The 26606-nt window shown below is 27.1% G+C and overlaps 3 protein-coding genes across 6 annotated transcripts; 2 read left to right on the forward strand and 1 right to left on the reverse strand.

Annotated features, from left to right (window-relative positions):
- Window positions 1-128: 128 nt before the first annotated feature.
- On the forward strand, window positions 129-4499 carry LOC109609917 (facilitated trehalose transporter Tret1-like). 3 transcript variants are annotated; one of them, XM_025408320.1, is made up of 5 exons: window positions 129-362; window positions 906-1177; window positions 2497-2921; window positions 3482-4172; window positions 4324-4499. In XM_025408320.1, the coding sequence occupies exons 1-4, from the start codon at window positions 332-334 to the stop codon at window positions 4161-4163; spliced, it is 1410 nt and encodes a 469-aa protein (XP_025264105.1). In that variant the 5' UTR covers window positions 129-331; the 3' UTR covers window positions 4164-4172; window positions 4324-4499. The 3 variants fall into 3 exon arrangements, with proteins under 3 accessions (XP_025264105.1, XP_025264106.1, XP_025264104.1); XM_025408321.1 differs by having other exon boundaries at window positions 3482-4056; window positions 4146-4499; XM_025408319.1 differs by having other exon boundaries at window positions 3482-4499.
- A 1874-nt stretch (window positions 4500-6373) lies between these two features.
- On the forward strand, window positions 6374-11436 carry LOC105250037 (facilitated trehalose transporter Tret1). Its single transcript, XM_011255898.3, has 4 exons — window positions 6374-6549; window positions 7192-7463; window positions 8783-9207; window positions 9766-11436. Exons 1-4 carry the CDS (start codon window positions 6519-6521, stop codon window positions 10445-10447), a joined length of 1410 nt encoding a protein of 469 aa, XP_011254200.2. The 5' UTR covers window positions 6374-6518; the 3' UTR covers window positions 10448-11436.
- A 1604-nt stretch (window positions 11437-13040) lies between these two features.
- LOC105252009 lies at window positions 13041-26606 on the reverse strand. 2 transcript variants are annotated; one of them, XM_025408264.1, is made up of 8 exons: window positions 26295-26606; window positions 18294-18417; window positions 18038-18123; window positions 16339-16431; window positions 15431-15493; window positions 14970-15053; window positions 14090-14315; window positions 13041-13443 (listed from the first exon to the last, which is right to left on the reverse strand). In XM_025408264.1, exons 1-8 carry the CDS (start codon window positions 26367-26369, stop codon window positions 13295-13297), a joined length of 900 nt encoding a protein of 299 aa, XP_025264049.1. In that variant the 5' UTR covers window positions 26370-26606; the 3' UTR covers window positions 13041-13294. The 2 variants fall into 2 exon arrangements, with proteins under 2 accessions (XP_025264049.1, XP_025264048.1); XM_025408263.1 differs by having other exon boundaries at window positions 14916-15053.

Consider the following 26606-nt stretch of genomic DNA (forward strand, 5'->3'; position numbering starts at 1 on the left):
GAACTAGTTAAACATATCATCATCTTACTTACGTTAAAGCGATACGCAAATATATAGACAGCATAAAATATCTAACATAAATTTGCAAATAATTCTTGATATATAATCATTTTCAAATTAAGAATATGTATGTAGATCTGTTCTGTCATTCTCTTCATAACACTACGTTTACATTAAACTGTACAATATGTGATAGTGTTGCGATAACGTTGATATGATAGCATTATCTAAATCAATTTCACTTGAAAAGAATTTAATCAACTGATTACTACTCATTTAACGTTTGTGAAAATTTCGTGCGAAACGTGTGAAACGTTCGGCATTGCAAAAGATGAAGAAGGTATACCTCGCCGCTGTAGCAGGTACATACATGTTTCTTGAAATAATTAAATATAATTAGAAGTTTTTACATGCAATACCGGCTTGGCTCTTATTATATATATATATATATATATATATATATATATATATATAAAATTAAATTTAAAGTAAATTGAAAATTATTTGTTATAAACACTCAATTTTATTTAAATTCTCTTCATATTTAATTTGTGATATATATATTTTTCCTGTATACTTTTTTAGTATATTATTTTAGTATTGTACTATATAATCTATTTTATATACTTTGTCTTTAATAATCTTAATTGCTTGCAACATTTAAAACAACTCTTGCTCGGCTTCAAATTAATTTTAAATGTAATGTACTTTTGAAAGTATGAAAAAATGGTATATTGTAATTAAAACAGTTGTTTATACATATTTTAAAATTTTAATGTAATATTAACAATTATATATTACAATATAAACACGGATATAAACCGTATATACACACATGCACAGAAACACTGTAACGTTATATCTATGTCCATATAAGTTCTGCATCAAATTTACTATTTTATCAGGAAATCTAGGCATGCTAACAGTCGGCCAATATTTTGGTTGGGCATTACCATCTTTGCCCATATTAGTGCAAGGAAAAGATGAAACATATCCTGTGCGTTTGACTTCGGAAGAAGCATCTTGGGTGGCATCTCTACTTATATTAGGTACAATTACGGCTTCTATTATTTGTGCATTTATAGTGAATATTATTGGCAGAAAAAATATCATGTTATTTGCGGCCGTACCTTCAATTATTAGCTGGTTGATGATAGCCTTTGCAACGTCATCGTGGGTAATTATAATAATTATAATAACTTCTATATTTATTAAATTTATTTGAGAACAATTTATGGTATAAATGATATATAAATGTTTTTCGAAGCACACATCCTGAATTTAAGAATTCAATTAACTCAGATATTTATTCGTTTTATTGATCAATCCAGATTTTCTATCTTAAAAATTTGACTATTAGCATGTTTATATACTTTGCGTAATCTATCTCTTTGTTTAGATTTCTTTGAAAACGCACAATTAAAATATTATAATTTAAATATAAATTTAAATTTTATCTTATTGTAATTGATAAACTTTTGTAATTTTAATAATTTCTATAATATTTATAGAAAATTATTTCCTTCAGACAAAATTTTGTGACTTACTTTTAAAGATTATTCACATTTATTGTTTAAAAATACTATGCAATTGTCATCTAATTATTGTCAGATAATTGTTAATAATATCTAAATCTTGAATAATATCTTATGATAAATATTTATATTTTAGATAAACAGTCTGTTTTATAATTATAACGTGAAATAATATATGACGATTTTAGACAGTTCAATAATATTTTTTCTCAATTTATACTGATAACGTAAGATACGCTATCTATAAAAAACTTTTTAAAAATTGTCGTTATATAATATATGTTCTATTTTATAAAATTACCAACTTTATCTGGCACGAGCAATTAAATATAAAGTTATTACATATTGTAAGTAACGACAGAAAAATAATTAATCTTAAACATTTTATCAAATATTATCTTACAATCAAAATGGAAGAAATAATATCTATAAAATTTTTGAAAATTATTTATGTTACTACAATAATAATAATAATAATAATAAAATAATAATAATAATAATAATGATAATGATAATGATAATAATAATAATAATAATCAAAAACTTTTTTGTATCATTATAAAAAGATTCTCTATCTATCTCTCTCTCTCTGTCTTTCTCTTTCCTGCTAAAATTTGTAATATGCTGAAAAATTTTTTATAAAAAAATCACTGAAATCATTTCAAAATATTTCAAATATAAATAAATATGTAAGCATTAAATATTATTAAAAATATATAACATAGCTGCATATTATATTTATCATTGAATATAAAGCTAAAATAAAAGTGTATGAATAAAAATTTTAGCCTATACTTGCCAAAATATGTATAAGATTTATTTAATTATATAAAAATTAATATGTCTATGAAATTATTAAAGGAGTTAACACTATTTTCTTGAAAAAACAGTAAACACTAAAACAAGAACCAATTTGATGCATTTCATCCATTAATGTGCCTATATTTTTTCTGCTTATTAGGAACTATATATATCGAGATTTTTAGCCGGATTATCTACAGGTTTCACTTATACGGTTACGCCAATATATATTGGTGAAATTTCACCAGCAAACATTCGTGGTAATTTCGGATCCATGCTCACAGTCATTTCAAAAATTGGAACCACACTTGAATACGTGATAGGACCATTCCTATCTGTAAAACATCTCGCCCTTGTGTCCTTGATAGGACCTTGCTTATTTTTTGTCATTTTCGTTTGGCTACCGGAATCCCCGTATCATCTAATGCGCCGTAACGCCAAGGAAAAGGCTTTAAATTCGCTTGTTCAATTGAGAGGCAAAGAAGATGTTCACGAAGAAATTGACACCATTGAACGATCTGTGAAAATTGATTTGGCCAATAAATCTAATTTGCGAGAACTCTTCTGTATACCTGGAAATCGCAGGTGAGATGTCAAATTTTACTTTGTTTCGTCACATGAACAATATTCGCAAATCAATATATAATCTTGAAAAAAATAATTGTTTTACTATTCATCTATATATTGGTCTAAAATCTATATTTTTATTTTTAAAAAATTTTGCTAATAAAAGTTTTATACAAATCTATTTTTTATGATAAAATAATATTCAATAATAGTTTTTTATTATATATATAATATTGATTTTAATGAGTAAAATTATTATTAATAAAATTTATAGAAATGTTGCAAAATTCATAAATGTATGTATTCTATATTTAAATAAACAAAATATATTCTAATAAACATGAACGCAAACTAAACATCCGCAAATTTAATATTTATTGAGATTTTATTTTAGCTTTGAAGGATTTATAGTTGTAAATTTTGTGACATTCCTATTAAATAAATTAAAAATTTATTGTATAATGAATTTTTAATTTATTTAAAGAATTAATAATTCATTCAAAACCTTTATAGTATATTACTTTTGATAACTTCGAAGCTATCATAGAAGCATTTGAAGAATAAATTTGATTTTACAGAGCTTTAATAACCGTGGTATCTCTAAGCACTATTCACCAATTGAGCGGCGTTCAAGCCGTGGAGCAATACGCCCAATTAATGTTTAATGAGATGAATAATAATTTAGAAAGTAAATATTTAATCATGATATTGGGCGCAGTACAAGTGATCAGCACAATCGTCTGTATGTTCATTACTGATCGCAGTGGCAGAAAATTGCTATTGATTATCTCCGCAATCGGTTCGGCCTGTTCGACCGCCATGGTCGCAACATATTTTAATTTGCAGCATAATAACATGGACACTAGCAATCTACAATGGTTGTCTACTGTCGGTGTAATCATGTACGTCATCATGTTCTCTGTAGGTCTATCCGTTTTACCGTTTACCATGATCGGTGAACTATTTCCCATGAATATAAAGGCTCTTGGCAGCACGGTAAAAATGATTATAATCGGAATCCTGGCCTTTGGCGTGACAAAATTGTATCTGGTCATAGCTGATAATCTCGGTATACATGTATCGTTCTGGATATTCACGGGGTGCAGTCTCGCTGGTGCTTTATTCACGCTTATCTATGTGCCTGAAACCAAAGGTAAAACTTTAGAACAGATACAGGAGGAACTGCAAGGGTCATCGGGTGTAGAAATAAAGAATTTTAAAAAGATACAAAAAAAATTGCAGAAGGCTTATCGAATGTAGAAATGTAAGGTAAGACTTCCTAATAACCCCTACTTCCGAATTTGATGAAACTTGCAGCATTTGAAGACTATAAAGAATACATTTACACAATAAAGGATTTTTTGCGGAAACGAGTAGAAGCAAAGAAACTCAAAAAAGGAAGTTTTCATATATTTTGCAGAAGATACTTATATAAATATCAGAAACGTATGTGTACGCACACACACACACACGCGCGCGCCCCGGGATTGCAAGGGGGAGGGATACTTAGGAGAAGGGAGGAACACTTAATAGGAAGAGGGAGGAACACTTAATATATAAAATTATTTATAACAAATTTGCAGTTACAAAACATTAAGAGACAATCAAATTTTTTACATTAGTTATCTATTGTTATTTATTTATAATTGTTCGTAGTTTTAGGTAAGTACATAGTATATCGTTAGTGTATCTGTATTGTTGTTTTAAATATAATTTAATAGTAATTACTGACATAAATATTTCTCAAGAATATATTAAAAAAGAGTTTGCTCAATTATGTTATAAGCTTTTTCCTGAAATTTATATTAATACATTTCGTAAAATATTTAATATAATATATATATATTTGCAAATTTATTTACAACAATTATTTACAACAATTTAATATTTAATCTCTTTTATATAAAGCACATCATTAAGCATATTACATTTTTTCTGTTCAATAATGTTTATATATAAAGTTTATATAAAAGTGTATATAAAACTGTTTATATAAAAACATTTACACGTTTATATAACAATACGTTTATATAATAATATATTTCAGATATGTAAAGTTGTAAATAAATTTATTAATTAAACTTTTAAAGAAAACTTTGATTAACAGCTTCTTATTATAAACTGATTATTATTTCGTATATCATTTGTAAGTGGAAATAATTACTACAATGATTACTACAATGGTTGCTACAAAAATAAAGAAGATACTGCTTACACTTAATGTTGCAGCAAATAGATACCTACTTATTGAGATATTTAAATATGAAAGTATATTTTTCAAGAAGATTAAGATATATTTATATCTTAAATAATAATACATAGAGTTAAATAGTATTATAATACATCAGAAAATATGTAATTTATAACTACAATGGGAAATAAATTTAATTCATTAATGTTTAATCCATGTAATGTTTCTATTCTGTTTTCTATTGTGTCTCAGAAATTATATATATATATATATATATATATATATATATATATATATATATAGAAATTGATCGAATTAGTTACAAGCATCATTTTTTCATTTGTGCTGATATGCTTAGATGAAATTTCAACAGATAGCAGATATACTTTGTGTTATTATTCTTCTGTTTATTATTCTTATCACTTTTTTTTACAATATATAATATAATGTGTTAGTTTATTATGTATTCTGTCCAATAAACTTAATTGTTTAAAATAATATTTATATTAATCATAAATCAAAAAAACATATTTCTATTTATATATGTAATATATATATATATATATATATATGTGTGTGTGTGTGTGTGTGTGTGTGTGTGTGTGTGTGTGTGTGTGTGTGTGTGTGTAATATATATATATATATATATATATATATATACATATATATACATATACATATATATTGTTACGCCCGGGGCGAAGACTTCGAGATATATTGAAGACGCTCTACTAAAAAGAACGATCGTCACGAATCGCGTTAAATAAGACACTTTTAGAGAACAGAAGAACTTTAATAAGCAACACAGAACACAGACAATGACTCAGAATAATAACACAACGGATTAATTATGGCTCGTACATAAAATACGACCGTATAGCTTGACAGCTATCTTTCGACTTAGCACTCTCAGCAGACCATCATTGTTTCTTGACTATGGGATCCGAACAACGCAGGACCGTAATGACTCGGGCGCATAACAATATATATACACATATTCACTATTGCAAATATTACAACATATCTGATATTTATGTGACCTTGTTCTATGATATTTATATTGATAAATACGTAGCAATAGATAAACAGCATGTTTCTTTATATGTATGATAGCTTTTCAAAAACAATATAAAAGGAGATATAATCTTTTACCTGTCAGATATACATATAGACACCACACTTATCTAATATATAAATTTGCAAATAATTCTTGATAAGATATTTAATCATTTTCAAATTAAGATTATGTAGATCTGTTCTGTCATTCTCTTCATAACACTACGTTTACATTAAAATGTGCAATATGTGGTAGTGATGAAGTTGATATGATAGCATTATCTATATTATTTTTACCTAAGCAGAATTCAATCAACTTATTACTACTCATTTAACATTTGTACGTGAAATCGGTTACATTCTAAAAGATGAAGAAGGTATATCTCGCCGCTGTAGCAGGTACATATATTTCTTGGAATAATTAAACATAATTAGAAATAAATAAATTTTTGGATGCAATACCAGCTTCACTCTTACTGTTAATACATAATATAAATAATATATATATATATATTACATTAAAAATTATTTTTTAAATTAAATATTATTTTTTTAAATACGCTATTTATATAAAAATGTTATTTACATTCTTCTCACTTAATTTCCTATCTTCGTATTTAATTTGAGAAATATTTTTCTTATATACTTTTTTCAGTATATTATTTAGAATTGTATTTTCAGTATATTATTTAGTATTGTACTATATAATCTATTTTATATACTTTGTGTTTAATAGTCTTAATTTCTTGCAACATTTAAACATGCAACATTAAAAACAACTCTTCGGCTTCAAATTAATTTTAAATGTAATGTATTTTTAGGAGTATGTATAAAAAAAATTGTATATTATAATTAAAATAGTTGTTTAGACATATTTTAGAATTTTAATCTTGTAATGTAATATTGATAATTAATATCTTACAATATGCATGGATATAATATGATAATAATACGGATATAAGGTGTACATACACACATAAACACACATATAACATTATATCTCTCCATGTCAGTCTTGCATCAAATTTATTATTTTATCAGGAAATCTGGGCATGCTAACAGTCGGCCAATATTTTGGTTGGGCATCACCATCTTTACCTATACTGCTGCAAGGAAAAGATGAAACATATCCTGTGCGTTTGACTTCGGAAGAAGCATCTTGGGTGGCATCTCTACTTATGTTAGGTGCAATGACGGGTTCTATTATTTGTGCATTTATAGTGAATATTATTGGCAGAAAAAATACCATGTTATTTGCGGCCGTACCTTCAATTATTAGCTGGTTGATGATAGCCTTTGCAACGTCATCGTGGGTAATTATAATAATTATAATAACTCCTATATTTATTAAATTTATTTGAGAACAATTTATGGTATAAATGATATATAAATGTTTTTCGAAGCACACATCCTGAATTTAAGAATTCAATTAACTCAGATATTTATTCGTTTTATTGATCAATCCAGATTTTCTATCTTAAAAATTTGACTATTTGCATGTTTATATACTTTGCGTAATCTATCTCTTTGTTTAGATTTCTTTGAAAACGCACAATTAAAATATTATAATTTAAATATAAATTTAAATTTTATCTTATTGTAATTGATAAACTTTTGTAATTTTAATAATTTCTATAATATTTATAGAAAATTATTTCCTTCAGACAAAATTTTGTGACTTACTTTTAAAGATTATTCACATTTATTGTTTAAAAATACTATGCAATTGTCATCTAATTATTGTGAGATAATTGTTAATAATATCTAAATCTTGAATAATATCTTTTGATAAATATTTATATTTTAGATAAACAGTCTGTTTTATAATTATAACGTGAAATAATATATGACGATTTTAGACAATTCAATAATATTTTTTCTCAATTTATACTGATAACGTAAGATACGCTATCTATAAAAAACTTTTTAAAAATTGTCGTTATATAATATATGTTCTATTTTATAAAATTACCAACTTTATCTGGCACGAGCAATTAAATATAAAGTTATTACATATTGTAAGTAACGACAGAAAAATAATTAATTTTAAACATTTTATCAAATATTATCTTACAATCAAAATGGAAGAAATAATATCTATAAAATTTTTGAAAATTATTTATGTTACTACAATAATAATAATAATAATAATAAAATAATAATAATAATAATAATGATAATGATAATGATAATAATAATAATAATAATCAAAAACTTTTTTGTATCATTATAAAAAGATTCTCTATCTATCTCTCTCTCTCTGTCTTTCTCTTTCCTGCTAAAATTTGTAATATGCTGAAAAATTTTTTATAAAAAAATCACTGAAATCATTTCAAAATATTTCAAATATAAATAAATATGTAAGCATTAAATATTATTAAAAATATATAACATAGCTGCATATTATATTTATCATTGAATATAAAGCTAAAATAAAAGTGTATGAATAAAAATTTTAGCCTATACTTGCCAAAATATGTATAAGATTTATTTAATTATATAAAAATTAATATGTCTATGAAATTATTAAAGGAGTTAACACTATTTTCTTGAAAAAACAGTAAACACTAAAACAAGAACCAATTTGATGCATTTCATCCATTAATGTGCCTATATTTTTTCTGCTTGTCAGGAACTATATATATCGAGATTTTTAGCCGGATTATCTACAGGTTTCACTTATACGATTACGCCATTGTATATTGGTGAAATTTCACCAGCAAACATTCGTGGTAATTTCGGATCCATGCTCACAGTCATTTCAAAAATTGGAACCACACTTGAATACGTGATAGGACCATTCCTATCTGTAAAACATCTCGCCCTTGTGTCCTTGATAGGACCTTGCTTATTTTTTGTCATTTTCGTTTGGCTACCGGAATCCCCGTATCATCTAATGCGCCGTAACGCCAAGGAAAAGGCTATAAATTCGCTTGTTCAATTGAGAGGGAAAGAAGATGTTCACGAAGAAATTGACACCATTGAACGATCTGTGAAAATTGATTTGGCCAATAAATCTAATTTGCGAGAACTCTTCTGTATACCTGCAAATCGCAGGTAAGATGTCAAATTTTACTTTGTTTCGTCACATGAACGATATTCGCAAATCAATATATAATCTTGAAAAAAATAATTATTTTACTATTCACTTATATATGGGTCTAAAATTTATATTTTTATTTTAAAAAAATTTTGCTAATAAAAGTTTTATACAAATAAAAGTTTTATACAAATCTGTTTTTTATGATAAAATAATATTGAATAATATTTTTTTATTATATATATAATATTGATTTTAATGAGAAAATTAATATAAATAAAATTTATAGAAATGTTGCAAAATTTATAATGTGTGTATTCTATATTTAAATAAACAAAATATATTCTAATAAACATGAACGCAATCTAAACATCCATAAATTAAATATTTATTGAGATTTTATTTTAGCTTTGAAAGATATATGGTTCAAATTTTGTGACATTCCTTTAAATAAATTAATAATTATTATATTAATTCATTGCATAAAGAATTAATTGATTCAAAACCGTTATAGTAACTTTTGATAACTTTGAAGCTATCATAGAAGTATTTGAAGAATAAATTTGATTTTACAGAGCCTTAATAGCCGTGGTGTCTCTAGGCACTATTCACCAATTGAGCGGCGTTCAAGCCGTGGAGCAATACGCCGAATTAATTTTTAATGAGATGGGTAATAATTTAGAGGGCAAATATTCAACCATGATATTGGGCGTGGTACAAGTGATCAGCACAATCGTCTGTATGTTCATTACTGATCGCAGTGGCAGAAAATTGCTATTGATTATCTCCGCAATCGGTTCGGCCTGTTCGACCGCCATGGTTGCAACATATTTTAATTTGCAGCATAATAACGTGGACACTAGCAATCTAAAATGGTTGCCTGCTGTCGGTGTAATCATGTATGTCATCATGTTCTCTGTAGGTCTATCCGCTTTACCGTTTGCCATGATCGGCGAATTATTTTCCATGAATGTAAAAGCTCTCGGCAGCATGATAAATATGATCATAGCCGGTATCATATCTTTTGGCGTGACAAAATTATATCTGGTCATAGCCGATAATCTCGGTATACATGTATCGTTTTGGATATTCACGGGGTGCAGTCTTGCTGGTGCTTTATTCATGCTTATCTATGTCCCTGAAACCAAAGGTAAAACTTTAGAACAGATACAGGAGGAACTGCAAAGGTCATCGGGTGTACAAATAAAGAATTTTCAAAAAATACAAAAAAAATTGCAGAAGGCTTATCGAATGTAGGAATGTAAGATAAGACTTCCGAATAGCCTCTACCTCCGAATTTGATGAAACTTGCAGCATTTGAAGACTATAACAGAACACATTTATACAATAAAGGATTTTTTGCGGAAACGAGTAGAAGCAAAAAAACTCAAAAAAGGAAGTTTTCATATATTTTGCAAAAGATACTTATATAAATATACTTATATAAAGATACTTATATAAATATCAGAAACGTAAATGTGTACGCACACACATACACACACACGCGGAGGCCTTTCGGCTCCACCTCCCGCAACCATTTCGTCGGTAGACAAAATACCTAATCTTAACTTTAAACCTAAATTTCAATTAACTTATACAACTTAAACTTAAACTAACAATTTAATACAAAAAACAATAACTAAATAACTATCTGTTTAGATTTACCACTATGTCACGGAGTACAATTTCTTTACAAAGGGATGTGGGGTAAACATTGCTTCACGTGAAAACTCGCAAACCCATATAGAACAAAACATTACAGACCTCACACAGTTTATACCTTTCAACAATCAAAATAACTCCTATATTTTTCAAAATTTTTTCTCAATAACTTTTTAACAAACAACAAGCAACGGTTAAAACCTTCTGAAAATTGCTCATAGTTATGACCTTAGCAAGATATGTCAAAATCAAAGTTGTCGGAAATGAATCTTAAACGGTAATTTTACCGTCTTCTTTTTTGAATTTCTTCGTTCCTAGTCGTTTCCGCAAAAAATCCTTTACGATATGTGTTCTCTTATGATCTTCAAATGCTATAAATTTTATCAATTTCGAAGGTAGGGTCTATTCGGAAGTTGATCTGAAAATTGTTTTCTAAGCAAATCGAGCTTATAAGCATGGCATCGCATTTTGCTTGAAATAATCTCTTATAGTAAATTGTAACATTTATTTTTTATTGCTTCTGTTAAATGAAAGTATAAAGATTATACAATAGTAATGCAATTAATGTATAAAATTAACGAATATTCTTATACATTATAATATTATGTTATAATATATTTACGATAAAGAACACTGCAATACTTAAATTGTGTTTGCAAAATAATCTCTTCACACTTATACTATAATTATCAATTAATATTAATGTTACAATATTTAATTTTATATGAAACATCGTCTATTATTATTTATTATGTATAATAATATTTGTATACAAATTTGCACTATTTGTTTAATATACAACTCGACCGCTATAATTCGGGCGTATTTTAATTTGTAACATAATCATGGGGATATTAACAGTTTAGTATAGCTATTCATCACCGGCGTGATCATGTGTGAAACCATATCCAATTCGAGGTCCTGGCATGTTCACTATTGGAACTATTTCCTATAAATAGCCTTAAAAATCCTTTGGGAGTTCAATGACTATTATCATAAATTATGCTTGTGGATTTTAGTGAAAATCATATTTGATTATAATTGATAATGTTGATCTGGATTGAAATCTAGAATGGATTGATATACATATGACGTTTTTTAATATTCATTGCAAGCTGTTAATGCTTTATTCACATCTTTCCACATATCGGAAATAGAAAATAAGAAAATAAGACTTGTAAAACAAATAAGGGAAAAAGAAGGGATTGCACGGCTTGAAGCAGTAAGAAAAAATCAATTATTTAAAATATTCAAAATCAATTATTTAATATTGAATAAATTATTTACATTTTAATTATATCTTAATTTTATCTCGATAAAGAGTATTCAAGAGTTGTTCATACTCGACCAAGAAAAGGATCTTTTGATGTCAAATGCCATCTCACCTGTAATATAATCTGCATTATAGTAAATTGAAAATTAATTATAATACATAAATTGAATGTCGACGGTGCGTAAACAAATTATAATTAGTTTATATTATTATAACGAATTTATATATTGAACTTGCGTTTATATTAATCGCATTTGAAAAACAGAAAACATAAATTAAATATTTAATGAGGAAATTGCTGAAATTACATTTGAAAAAATGGAGAAACTCTTAAATTATTTGTTCATAACATATTCGACTGTTATAATCCAGACGTACTTTAATTTGTTATAAACTAGCAGTCCGTTTTCTTACTACTTTGTAAGATACAATATTTAAAAAAATCTTTTGTGGCATTTTTTCTTGTCGAATTCAGATAATAATTACATAATAATTACATTAAATTTTATTTGCCTTTTTTGTAGCATTTTCGCTTAGTTTTGTCTATTTTATTTCTGTCTTCGCTTTATTATTTAAAATAGTACTCTTACATTTATTTGTAAAAATTTCTCCGTTTATTTTTTAAAATCTATTTTTTTAGCAATATATGCGATTTCAATCCAGATTCAAAAACTAAAACTGAAAGATTTTTGTTTAACAAGCATTATTATAAAATAACAAGATAAGGTTAAATAAATTAATAAAGCTTATAAGAATCCCCTTTTATTAAAAAAATTCATCGATGTATTTACACATTGATAACATACATTCTCCATGGAAATGCGTATAAGAATCATATACAAGGTATTCATTTAAAAAGTTTTCAAGTTTGTTTAATTGATGATCAATTAAAATTTTTGCAAAAAAATGCCAAAAAAGATCAATTTTATTTTCAAAATGACATATAAATGCGATTGAACAGTGTTTTTATCCCGTTAGGATATTTATTGCTTTAAAAATTTTAAATAGAGAAATAAAGATTAAGTGGGACACAAAAAAATTAATCTTTTTTGGCCTTTTTTGTAAAAATTAGTTAGTCACAAAATAAATAGCGGGGAAATTTTTCAAATGAACACTCTGTATATGTATATTTGGACTGTTAACAATTGTATCGAGTATGTTCATACTATTTACGAGTAATGGACATGCTCTTCATCGCTCGATGGAGAGGACTGGCTAACTACGATCGTTATAGCATCATTAGGTTGTAGCCAAATTCTTGCATTATTGCGATCAATTTTCGGCGAACACTTTGTTTGAACTTTTGCTGTTGATATCTCTGAAACATTTATGCATAATAAATATTTCAAAACGTTCTTCATTTGTCTATTCAGTTAACTAATTAGCAAAATTTGATAGGTACGAGGTATATGAAAAAAATTATTGTTATTATTAGTCTCAATGTATTCTATATTTTCTTTATTAAATTTTATTCGATAAGACAAATAATTATTTACGTAATATTATTTGACATATTTATATAAGATATAATTTATTAATCGCAAAATTTTATTTTACAAATTATTTGGAACACAAGTTTTCAGAGAGAAAACACTTAAAAATTACACAAATAATAAAATTTGATTTGTTCGATGTTATATTTAGCGTGTAATATTTTGGCGTGCATTTTGAAAATGTGATATTTTACATAAAATAATTTGTACGCGGTATTTCTGGTGATTTTTTAAATGTCAGAACAAAATAATGTGCATATTTTACACGTAATTTTTAATGACAAAAGAAACAGACTGACAACTAAAAATTGGTGCTTTAATATAGACATAGATTAATGAAAATGACACGTGTGATGAAATGTGACAGAGCGACATAAACTGATATCGATGACGCGATATTTCTCTTCTTCTCATATTGCCCTAGATTTATATATTTATTTTTAGTCTTTTCCAAAATGTGCACGCGCTCACCTGGTATCTGACTTGGCGATGTCGATGTATCTGGAAACTGAACGTGCTTCCTTGATAACCTACCCCCGGTAGGACTTTTCTCCGATAAGAGAGGGTTGTGACATGCCGTGGGACTCTGAGTCGGTGTAGCTTTTGTTTCATTGTTGGTGACACCTTTTCGCGAACTTAAACACGATGTGGTGGCGGTCGTAGTCGGTGGTTGGGTTACGTATCTCACCACTGGAACCTTCAAGGAATATTATATGAGACGTAAATAATACATTAAATGATGAAAAATTTTCAAAACGTGGATCGCGAGATTTAGCGAAATAACGATAAAAATCATATATTAAAAAACGAAACTTGAAAATTATATCTTGCTCGATATATATCAGAATTTATGAGAAGTACTAAAAGATTATATAAGGATATTGTAGACAGAGAGAGATATAATTTTTATATGGAAAAAGAATTCGACACAAAGCATCTCTGATAATGATAAAAAGAGCCACAAATATAACAGAATTCTTGATCATGGTCGATTCTCTTATGATTATGAGATAATTGACGTAACAAAATTGCTATGAATATCCCCTCACGTCGTAACTTTCTTAGCTTTCGCGAAATATTTGATCGTATTTTTCTCGTTAATCTTCTTTATCGTTTCATTGTCTAATGGTACTAGAGATCATTTACTAATACAGGAAATATATACGTCTGCATAATTAATCCGTCTTACATTTATTGTCCGTTAATTATACATATACGTATATACGCGTCCAATATTGATATTTTTTTAAATACGTTCTTCGTGAATAAAGGAATACGACTGAATAATTCACTTAACTTTTCGTCCCTTATCCCACTGTTTTTTCCTCTGCAAAATTTTCGGAATACTGACCCTATATTCGTAGTCATGCGCAGCAGTACCGCGACCAGCTGAGTACTCTTGATATTGCGAGATGACACATAAAAGCGAATATGTCTGGAACAATATTTGTTTTGTACTGAGTGATATAATATTGTAAAACGTACACATATGCGTATAAGTGCAATTTCAATGCAATTTTAGTTAATTTAATAACTCTTTCTTTTTTTTACACTTATTGTTATTTTATAATAAAAATATTCTTTTCCTATTTTGCATTATTATTATATTATTTGTGAATAATAGACTCATATGTAACTTTGTATAATTTATACAATTATGTAATATATTTTTATAATGTATACACATATACATATAAATCATTTTAAATGAGTTTAATAAATTTCGATGGCTTTATAATAATGATTATAAAGCAATTAGAATCGCGACAAATTACTTAGCAATTAAACTTACAATTAGTTGAATAGACTTACGTTTAAACAAAGTAGAAAGAAATTTAATGTGTAGAGCATAACTCTTGCTGGATTAAACTCGGGCTGTAATAGAGATCAAAATTTTCCAATATTTTATATACAATCTTATCTCATACATATAAATACATTTGAAAAAATTTTATTAGCATTTGAAAAGGGGCGTAAATATACTTACATCTGTCCTCGTGTCTTAAATGCATATTTTGGATTTTCCATGGTTTACTTTAAAAGACTGCCAAGTTTAGTTTTAATATTTCTCTCGTAAACAACAGCACTGCCTCCTAAAATAGTTACGAGCCTTTCAAGCGGCCGATACTCATAAATTTTAAATATTGCAAAATAAAAATAAGAAAAAAATGAAAAGAAAATAGGGAAACATATTTTACATGCCAAATAAAACAAAAAATTTATAGCACTCGAACTCATAAGACGATCGATTGAATTAACTATAAGTTCAATAAGAAATGCTGTATAAAATGCTGTAAAAAATAAGATAAAATAAAACAGATAGTGATTTTTAGAAAATCTCATATGCTTAAAGAAGGATATTATTAGAAGAATATTTACAATATTACAATATTCTTGTTTTCAAACACTTACGCCCCTTTTCTATCAAATCTTAAAAGTTAATAAAATTGTTTTAATAAAATTTTCATCACAAACCAGTTTTATAAAAATGATTATCTTAGTGATTAATACATTATGAGATATAGGAAAATATACTAAATTTTTTTACACTTGAACTGAAAATTAATTGAAATAATTATTACTAATAAATATATATATCGAAATATTTAAAATTATAAAAAAGACCATTTTTAATTTTAAGTATATGCCCAATCACAAAAAATCGAAGATCATTTTTTTATTATATAACATATATGAAGAAGAATACAAAATATACGCACTGTGCCGATGAACAAATATATCGAATGCGCTATATCAATGATGCCACACATGATGATTACGATAATCCATGGAAGCAGCAATATCTTGTGATCCTAAAAATTCACGGATAGAGTACTTATATAAGAGCTTACATGAAAGCTATACATAGGATTTTCCACGTAAAAATTTCTGCGAACTGCTATCTATATCACGTTTCTAAATTCCGAGGATTTTAATTGCGATTCCGATTTTTTAAAAATTATTTTCTGTATTAAAATAATAAAAAATATAAAAGGCGTAGTAATTCTGTAATGTAAAAGGCTAGAATATAGAATGTAAAACGTACCAGGTATTTTTCATCAAACACGTTTTATGATGCTCACAAAGGGTCCTTTCGCTATATTATCAGTATTTCACTATTAATATTCATGAATATATTACTCACGTTATGTTACGTTATATCGCGTGAATGGTATAGTTTGTTTTATTAATGATATTTGTCACAACCAAGCGGGTACTCAGAATAATTAAGGTTTTTAATGCGTTTTTACTCTGTGGTTTTTTTTTCGCTAACCGCTGATGCAAGTTTATGATTTTTATCTTTCATAATAATATCGCGAAGTGGATTATATAATACGTTTACTGTTAGTTTATTACGTCTATATTATACTGCATGAGAACTTCAGTCGATATAAGAAAACAATACATCTGTATTATAGATTGACAGAAACGAAAATAAAGAATCAATACGCACGTTTTGCCATATATCACAGTCTTAACAATGAATAATACGTGAACAGATTTTCAAATTTAAATTTTTACTCAATTATGCTATTCGAGGAAATATTGAAATGAGTTAAAAATTTAGTAGAAAGTAATCAGAAAATCAAAATTAGATTTTCCATTAAAAATTTAATATATATATATATATATATATATATATATATATATATTTTTTTTTTTTTTTTTTTTGAATAAACTTATTAACGATAATGTGTACGAATTGCTCATTCAATTGTTCGTTCTGTCTGTGTTTAATGGCACGTACCTCTCGGGAATAACGTGTGCATGTTACACCAGTAGCTTTTCATATCATCCATTCGGGAGCAGCGATAATACTGTTTTATCACGTTTCAAATGACAGTAAAAGTATCTTCCATTGCTTTCTCACGGGATTGAGTGGTAAATGTAATAGACGTGAAAATCTACGTCTTGAGGAAGAACTGATGGAGAATTCTCGTATTGGGAAGCTAATAGAATTTATATGTGTGTGTGTGTAAATTTAGCTGTTACTCAAACATAACATAGCTATAAAAATATCTAAAATTATATTGTCTTTTCAAAAAAAAAAAATAAAATAAAATAATAATGACATGTAAAAAAGTAGGGTGACAATTTTTTCTTATATTATATAATAGCATCTAACGTACAACAGTCTAATGTAATAATAGAGACAATAATAATCGAGATTCTATAGCTACATTTTTTAATTCATCTGCAATTTCTAATTTTCACAAATAAGTAAAGGGATAGAAGAATTATCATCACGCTTTTAATCCGAATTTAATTTTCTCTCTCTACTTTGTGCATTTCTATATTTTCACAAATTAATCTCCTGCAATATCTAATTATTACAAATAAATAAAGAAATGAAATTATTTCAAAGGAATGGAATTATATATATGGCGCTTTAATGACTACTCCGGAATTTTGCCCTACCTTGTACAAGCCGTACAAAAGAAGGAGACTGCACAACACGCCACAGCAGGAGCAGATAAGCAGCATTCCGTTGAAATGAACCGTGGCTGAAGCAATACAAGCAATACGATATTTTTTAAGCGAAGCCGACTACTTAGATAAAGACAATTTCGAGGACAATTCCATGCATGAGATCAAGAACTTTGTTATGAGAAAAATAAAATACTATTAATTCGCTAAAATACTAACTGCTACTTGCTATTTATTGTCTGCTTACTTGGCGATATGGTCCCCGATTCCAGAAAGCTGGACGACTCTGGTTGAGAAACGTTCCCCTTGAGATATTGACTTTCCTCTCGAAAAATCATACCAGTGGTTAATGCTAACAGTACAAAGTATATCTAGAACCGCAAACAGAATGGAGGCTACCATTAATTTATATTTACAAAATACGTCATTCAATAACAGTAGAAATCAATTGAGGAATTAGATGCAGAAACTGAAATTTTTGTGAATTTCGTTACTTCTTATTGAAGCACAAGTCACACATATACATAACTACGTATCTTATAAAAAATTACACTACTATAGATATTAGAGATTGTAACCTATTTTTTAATAAAATTATTAATTAAAGATAATTTAACATCTCATTAACATCATAATTAATTTTATAAATTTAACTTTAGGAATATTCATATATTATTATTATTTAAACAGATCATTCTATAATAATACTTTTGAATAATTTGATAGACCCACGCGCTATGTATTTTAACAACGTTTTAATGTGTAATTTAATTTTTTAAATGTATATTTTAACATTTTAATGTGCATTTTAATGTGTATTTTATCTTCTCCATTATTTTGCGTATTTAAGATTTGTTTAGTCTCATTTTTTTAGCTTATCGATTCGATATATCTAGGTATTGATTTTATAGAAAAAGATAAAAAACAACAGACATGCGGCGCAAGTTCAATATCCGGAGAATAATTCGATTTCGCGTTAGCAAGCTCGGGGGCAATCCTGTTACCAATTTGTGGGAAAGAGGACATGTACGTCCGTTGCAATAATCCGAGTTAGTTTAATTCTGGGAGTGTCAGCAGGGGATATATCAGGGAATTGTATGCCATCAACATATATTTTCATGTGAATGTCGTTGTAGTATCGTGGTAATTCACCGATATTAAATAAATATCCTCTTTTTTTCTCGCATGATTTTTTTTTCCTCCTTTCCGCAGGAATAACTGCACACCGCAATACGTTCAATATTTTATTTATTAAAAAAACATATATAGAATAATTGAATATTTCATTTATTTAAATATTAAAGAATTCATTTATGAAAAAAAATAAGTAAAATAATTTTGTAAATTTTGCCCTTTGAGAAAGAACCATTTTAGAAATTATAATAAAATTTCCGATACTTAATTACTTAATTCTACTATGTTAAAATTTAAATGTTCCTTTTATTAATTATACACTTTATTCATTCGTTACGCGATATTACGAGAAGCAGATGAATCTAACGCGAATCTAATATCGCATCGGAGAATTATCGAATTATGGTACACCTTTATACAATCAATAGGTCGCTTATATATATATCGTTTTGGAGGGCAAACCGCAAATTCGAAATGTCGAGAAATTATTAAACTGTGTATCATTATGCATTTAAATTAAAATTCTACTCCGTGAGAAGCCTCTTGGTATGCTGAAATGTGCGGGGTTTCTATCTGAAATTCATAATTTTACTCATCTTAACTCCGTTTATATTTTAAAATTACTCTCATAAATCACACTCTGACGTAATATTCTTCAAGAAAATTTCCACAAACCGCCATATCATTTCATCGTAAAGATTTTCGAAACCTGGAGAGAACAATTGCGTTCGCGCTGCACCTCTTATGTGTACCTCATCCAAAGTAAATGTTGGAAGTTGCCGAGTTTCGGTGGTCAATGGTTCATCCTAGTGCATTAATTAGCGTGGGAGAGTATAATCAATCTGTCTTTCGATATTCGTAACAGATGTTCATCTCACTGAGAATCGAAGCGAATCGCTATTATTTCTCGGTTCTCTCGAGCTGTTTTTTAAAATAAAATTTCTTGTACAAATACGCGACAGAAATACCGAGATTAACGATCGAAATTATCGTCTTAATGTGTCATCTGACGTTCAGGCGAGTTCCTGCACTTAATATGCCTTTCGATCACAGATATTCATTATAATCGCAAATGCAATTGAGCATCGGGAAAATCGAAAGGATTATCGAGAAATCATCGAAATGAATTCAGGCAAATGATGTTCGGGTAATAATGAAAATAATGATAGCCGCAACTATATTTAAATGATTTTTGACATTTTTTATCATCCAATTGTTAGGACACGTGTGTGTCGGGCGATCGTCATTTTTCAATAAATAACGGATTATACAAATTATACAGTTTACACAATGAAGTGATTTAATTGGTACATATTTGGTGATTTTGTAAACATAATGTATCGTAATGCAAGAGACTGTCAGAAAAATAACCGAGAGTACGAAATAATGTAATCGAACGTGCATTTGTGAAAATGAATAAAGAGATAGAATAACAAGAAACAGGAAATTATAGCGCGAAATGCATTGATTCAGTGCGAACAAATATATTTATTTTATATATTTTTATTTATTTGGTTTTTCATAAAAAAAGCCGTTTCAATTTCTTGGTATATTTATTTTATGAGATACGCATAAATTTGTATGTGTTTTAATTCGCGGAACTTTATTTAAAACATACCGCGCGTGTTGCTTTAATATATTATACAATGCAATAATACGTGTATAATATAATATAATGGTATTAAAAATGGTAACAAAAATGATATCAAATTTAGGATAATGTAAACGCTAATTTTATATTAAACTTATAAAAAAAGAAAGTATTAATTTATTTAAACTCATAATTTTTATTGTTAAAGAAATAAAATTTTATTTAATAAATATGTGTTCATGTGACATCGTTATGAATAAGTAATTGAAACATTGACACATGGTGAGATTTATATAATTTATATAATTTTTAATTTGAAAAATCTTTAGAGAGAGAGAGAGAGAGAGAGAGAGAGAGAGAGAGAGAGAGAGAGAGAGAGACTATGCACATTTTTAATCAAAGTTAAAAATAATTTAGCTGGAAAAAAGGATCAAAAGGGGTGGGGGGAGTGGTATGTTTCTATTAGGTAAACAAATTTCCCAAGGGTTTATGGTCAGAGTTTCTCTGGAGAGTATTTGTTCATATATAGAAACACGCACACGATGAAAATACGAAACTGCTGCTTACACACCGCAGTATTAATTAATGCTGCAATAAGTTGCGTAAGCATATCACGGCGCTTTTGATACTTTGAATTAAATGAAAAGTCGCATTATATATTGTTGTCGTACTTTCATGTCATACTGTATTAAATATTATATTAATATTTACGTTACTACGCTTCTTTTCAGATGTATCAGATTTCAATTTGCCTAACATACTAATTCAGCTTAATTCCACTTTTAACGATATAATTAATGTTAAAATTAAATTTTCTATTTGCGTAATCACAGAAATTTATTTCTGTTTATCAGTCGCGAGAACGAAATTAATGGATAAATGTGTAGTTCGATCGTTTACTAATAATATATTGAAAACATTATTTACACTTTTTCAAAATGCTATATTATTTTAGCTTAGACTATAGATGAAATTATAAACTACTATTCTCATTTTCTGTACTGAAAATTTATTAAAAATTGAGAATCTCTCAAGTTTGTATAAATGAAACACTTACGTTAATTTTCGTTCCGTGAAGAGGAAAAAAGATTGATGTTTACTCATAACATGAAAAAAGTATAAAATCAAGAGAAATATTGATAAAAGTGCTAAGGTAAATTCTTTATTATAAACAATCAATCAGTATAGCTCGCTTTACTCTTATGTAGAATGTCATAATTTTATGCCAATTTATAGAATAATAAAAGTGCGCAACTGTCGCATATTCTTTTATCTTGCATTAATTTTGTTTGAATTTGAACAATATATAATTGCTTTTAGGTTGATTTGTATGCTTTTATAATAAAAAAACGTTTAATGAAAATTGTGGAAGCGAGAGAAATACTAACAGATTCCATTTGAGAAAAATAGAAAAAAAATTTTTCTCCCTTAACTCAATTACTCTTCTCCAAATAGAAAACACATCTTTGTTAAAATATATACATAGCATGTGTGTTTGTACAACAATTTTTATATTCTGAAATTACATTTTGAAAATTATACATAAATTTTTAATTTACACATATGAACATATTTATGTCAATAATTATAATTTAATTATAATATTTTATATGCGTAGATTATTATTTCAAATTACATCAAATTAAATGTAATTTGCTCAAACGTTTTCCTGGAATGTATTTTTAGCTCTCATATAACATAATTATTATCGTACATAAATATTATTTTTTCTCAACATGATAAAGTTCTAAATTGAAATCCCTTAGTCTAGTACCACAGTTTCTTAAATTTCAAACTTTTTTTGTAGCTTTCTATGCACAATTAAGTTTTATTGAAATCGTACAACAGAGACCGGTACATGTGAGGAAAAAAAAGTGAAAATGCGTCTCCAAGCTACGTGTTTTTCTCGCCTCGTCGAGTCTCTGATATCCATGAAATGCTGACTGAGCATCACAACCCTCGTTTCAATTCTGTATTTATGATAATCATTTGACTTTTGTAGATCTATAAGCACATGTAAGTAAGCGCGTGTATTTGTTAAACTTTGATTAAACTTTTGAATTGAGGTATAAAATTAATTTAATCTTCCGTAAAAATTAGCTAAAAAATGTTTTATTGTATTAGGCAATTTACAATTATTTCGTATTTTTTTGTAATTATAAAAGAAGAGAAGAATAGCAGATTAGATCAATTAATTTTCGATAGAAATTTCGATGATAGAAATCTAAATATTCGAGCAACAAATAAAAATAATAAAATAATACAAATAAAAATATTCATATTAAAAGTAATTTAAAATAAACAATAAAATTAGAGAATTTTTATGCTAACCATTTTTAACTTTTTGCATCAACCATTACATCATTTAGCGACACGATCAGATATCACTCTAAACCTCTCATGGCAGGGAATCAATGATGCGGTATTACGAAGTATGTAATGAGGTTGTTGCAATTGTGTTCCAGAAACTAACGAGATAATTAACAGAGTAGGATAATTAAAGCGAATTTTTTTTCCTGAATTTTTATGAATATTTCGCGGTAGTAATAAAACGCGATAGAACTATGAAACGAAATAAAATCTGCAAAGTTAATTCAATTTTAATGTCACATATTATAAAAGAAACTATGTACAAAATAAAATCTGTAAAGTTAATTCAATTTTAATGTCACATATTATAAAAGAAACTAAAACACAGATAAGCAGCAATAAGACGGAAGTTGTTTCTCCGTCCGAAGAATAATCAGAGATCGATGAAAGAGTAAAACGAGGATAATTAGATTAAATACCGAAACTTTAGCAATTATAAGATAAAGATTACTCGACACGTTTAATTTTCTCCGCCTTAAAGTCCCATAGAAACTCACACAAATGATTTTCGTGTAACTTTGTGTACTATAAGTTTTCACAAACACCACTAATTTCCAAGACCTTAAACAGTTACGCAGATCTGTTCAATAATAATTTAACGAAAAATTTGTTTTGCGTTTTCGCGATTCTTTAAAATTTTGAAATGAAAATAATTTTCGACGCACACATTTTAAGTTCAACATAATTATATATACATATTACGTATACACATTACGTATAAAACGCATAATTAATGCAAATTTTGTATAAAATATTTAAAAAAATATATATAAAGCTTATTTTTATGTTTCGAAAATTAAAATGCAATAATATTTTGTTTGCACAAAATTTTCATTATAAACTAAAAATGCATTATTTAAATAAAATTATTTTAAACATAATTTCAAAATTAATATTTTGTGTCAATAAAACAGATATACATATGTATGCTATTGTTGACTCAATTTTTTTAGAAAATAAAAATGATTCTTCTGCCAAGAAAAAAAAACAATTTGGAACACACACCGCAATGATATGTATCTAAAAAACGGAAAAATATACGAATTAAACACAATCCTCTTATCAAACGAAAATTTTCACTGATATTGTAAAATACGGATATTTATTTTGTTTTCCCAATTTTTCCTTTAGTTTCTGCGAGAGAATGTAACTGAAAATTGTAAATGTGTAAAAATACATTCGAAGAAGAGTATGAATGTTCATATGTGTGGGTGTAAGTGTATACATGCGTACAATAATATGCGCACTATAGATATGCATATTTCGACTGAATTCATATGTTTCCAGGAGAATATGCTGATCAATAGTTAGCCAGTTCAATAATACAATTGAAGTGCATGAAACGTATTGTATATTTATTAATGGACCCCCCATTTGCGGTAATAATAATATAATGACTACGTTTTAGCGATTCATTAACAATATAATTTAAATTATCTCTAACGTGGCGATTATTATATATTTGTATAGTTTTCTTTTAACTTCATGAATTATATAACTGCGATAAATTTAATTATCATTAGTTATTTTATGTAATATTCCCATTTCTTCATTTTACGAGACACAAATATCATGATTAATATGTAATGCAATTTCTTGAGAAAAAATATGTTATTATTCTATCTTATTAATTTATTGTTGCAAATAATTTGTTTCATTATAGATAAGAATAATTTTATAAATAACGTACGATTTTATAAAATAAGTGTTTATTAAATAAAACCTAACGTAACAAATAGACAAATTTTTACCTATAAATCGTACAATTTTAGATTTCCTCTTCTGTAAACAAAAAAATATATGAAAAAATAGAATAAATAGAGTAAATCTATTCAGATTTTATGTTCTTCTCACAAATAATAAATAATAATTTTAATAAAAATTTTTTGCGAATATAAAATAATTTTAATTTTATACAATTAAAAAATTTTGATCACACACAATATAAAAATTTTAAAAATGTCGGGAAAACGTGTCTAAAATATGCTTAAAATATTAGAATATATAAATATATAAAATACATCTAAAAAATTTCCAAATATTTTTCCAATTTTTTTTAGAACATTTATGATATCCAGACATGCTTTTGAAGAGTTTAATGATGATGTCATATCAACTTAATTATATACCCTGTTGGTGTTATCATTTAGTAATATTTCGTTATTAATAAATTTTTATTGTGCTGATATATAACGATATTAAATTGAATTAAATAGATAATTCGATATAAATATCACACAAATATAATAAATTTAATATTTATGTAATTTTCTTTACGTAATTATATCACGAAATGCATACATATTTCCCAAGATATATTGTGTACAACGCAATAGTCGACCTATTTTTATGAAAAATGTTCATGAGGAAATACATATTATAAAAGCTGGAGTTTACTACATCATGAGTTTACTACATTTATATTTTTCTATAATTGTAGAAAGAGCAATCTAAAATTTTATAACGTTAGTATAATATCATTAATCATTATATCCTCTAAACCGTTTAATTTGTTATTGTCTCATATCACTATTTTGCTTGACCGTCGAACGTGAAAGAGGAAAAATTAATCATTAGACGTCCATAGGGCTATCACATAAGTCCTTAGATGCAAGATAACGATATAAATCAAGTTTCTTTCTCTCTCTCTCTCTTTCTATATATATATAAATGTATATGTGTATGTATGTAAATGTGTATCTCTCTATAGAATCTAAAACATCATTCTATTTTATTTTATTATAAAATGAAAACAGAAATATGATATAGGAGTATAAAAATAAAGATAAGTAGATAAAATAATGTTTAATCTTACTTAAATAAAGATAATATAAAAGAAATAAATAATATAAACGAACAAAAACTTATATACATATATGTGTGTGTGTGTGTGTGTGTGTAAAATACCTTGCAAAATACTTTTAAAAAATAAAAAATTAAATGTCAAAATAAATGTCAAAATAAATGCACGTAGAGAATCTGTTATACATGTTAAAATTTTTTCAAATATCAAAGTTTCAAAACTGATATTCTGTATCGCTAAATTATGTAGGAAAAATAATGGAGAAAATATTATTTTTTTACTTAAAACTTTTCTGTTTATAATAACAATTCTCAAGTATACGTAAACACTGCTCTGCCGCCAATACTTACTATGGTATAAACAGCACAAGCGTAGCTGCCTCTGCGTACAGATTGCCAACAACAACAGGACTGCATGATAGCCATGCTGCGAGCACATGGATCTTCTCGCCGAATCAAAAGAGGGTGCAATTTTAATTATCCGATTTTTCGCGAGGATTCACGCAAATCCGCACTCAAATTTGCACTAGATGAAATTCTACCATAAAGTACTTTTTATGTCGCGGTCGATCGAAAGTCGTGCACAAGGAGCATCATCGTACCATGAGAGATTCGCGGCGAATTTTCCTCACGCAATCGAGAATGCGAGATCGCACGAGGGCG

The sequence above is a fragment of the Camponotus floridanus genome, unplaced genomic scaffold (genome assembly GCF_003227725.1).
Source record: "Camponotus floridanus strain SB8 unplaced genomic scaffold, Cflo_v7.5 scaffold20, whole genome shotgun sequence".
In the NCBI taxonomy this organism is placed as follows: domain Eukaryota; kingdom Metazoa; phylum Arthropoda; class Insecta; order Hymenoptera; family Formicidae; genus Camponotus; species Camponotus floridanus.

Bases quoted from the DNA above. Each gene is read 5' to 3' on its own strand.
- LOC105250037 (XM_011255898.3), top strand. From the start codon at position 6,519: ATGAAGAAGGTATATCTCGCCGCTGTAGCAG. The intron at 6,550-7,191 runs GTACATATATTT...TTATTTTATCAG, and splicing joins ATATCTCGCCGCTGTAGCAG to GAAATCTGGGCATGCTAACA. The intron at 9,208-9,765 runs GTAAGATGTCAA...TTGATTTTACAG, and splicing joins TGTATACCTGCAAATCGCAG to AGCCTTAATAGCCGTGGTGT.
- LOC105252009 (XM_025408263.1), bottom strand. From the start codon at position 26,369: ATGGCTATCATGCAGTCCTGTTGTTGTTGGCAATCTGTACGCAGAGGC. The intron at 15,494-16,338 runs GTGCGTATATTT...TCTCTATTACAG, and splicing joins TATATTTGTTCATCGGCACA to CCCGAGTTTAATCCAGCAAG. The intron at 13,444-14,089 runs GTGAGCGCGTGC...TAAATGTTTCAG, and splicing joins ATCGCCAAGTCAGATACCAG to AGATATCAACAGCAAAAGTT.
- LOC109609917 (XM_025408319.1), top strand. From the start codon at position 332: ATGAAGAAGGTATACCTCGCCGCTGTAGCAG. The intron at 363-905 runs GTACATACATGT...CTATTTTATCAG, and splicing joins ATACCTCGCCGCTGTAGCAG to GAAATCTAGGCATGCTAACA. The intron at 2,922-3,481 runs GTGAGATGTCAA...TTGATTTTACAG, and splicing joins TGTATACCTGGAAATCGCAG to AGCTTTAATAACCGTGGTAT.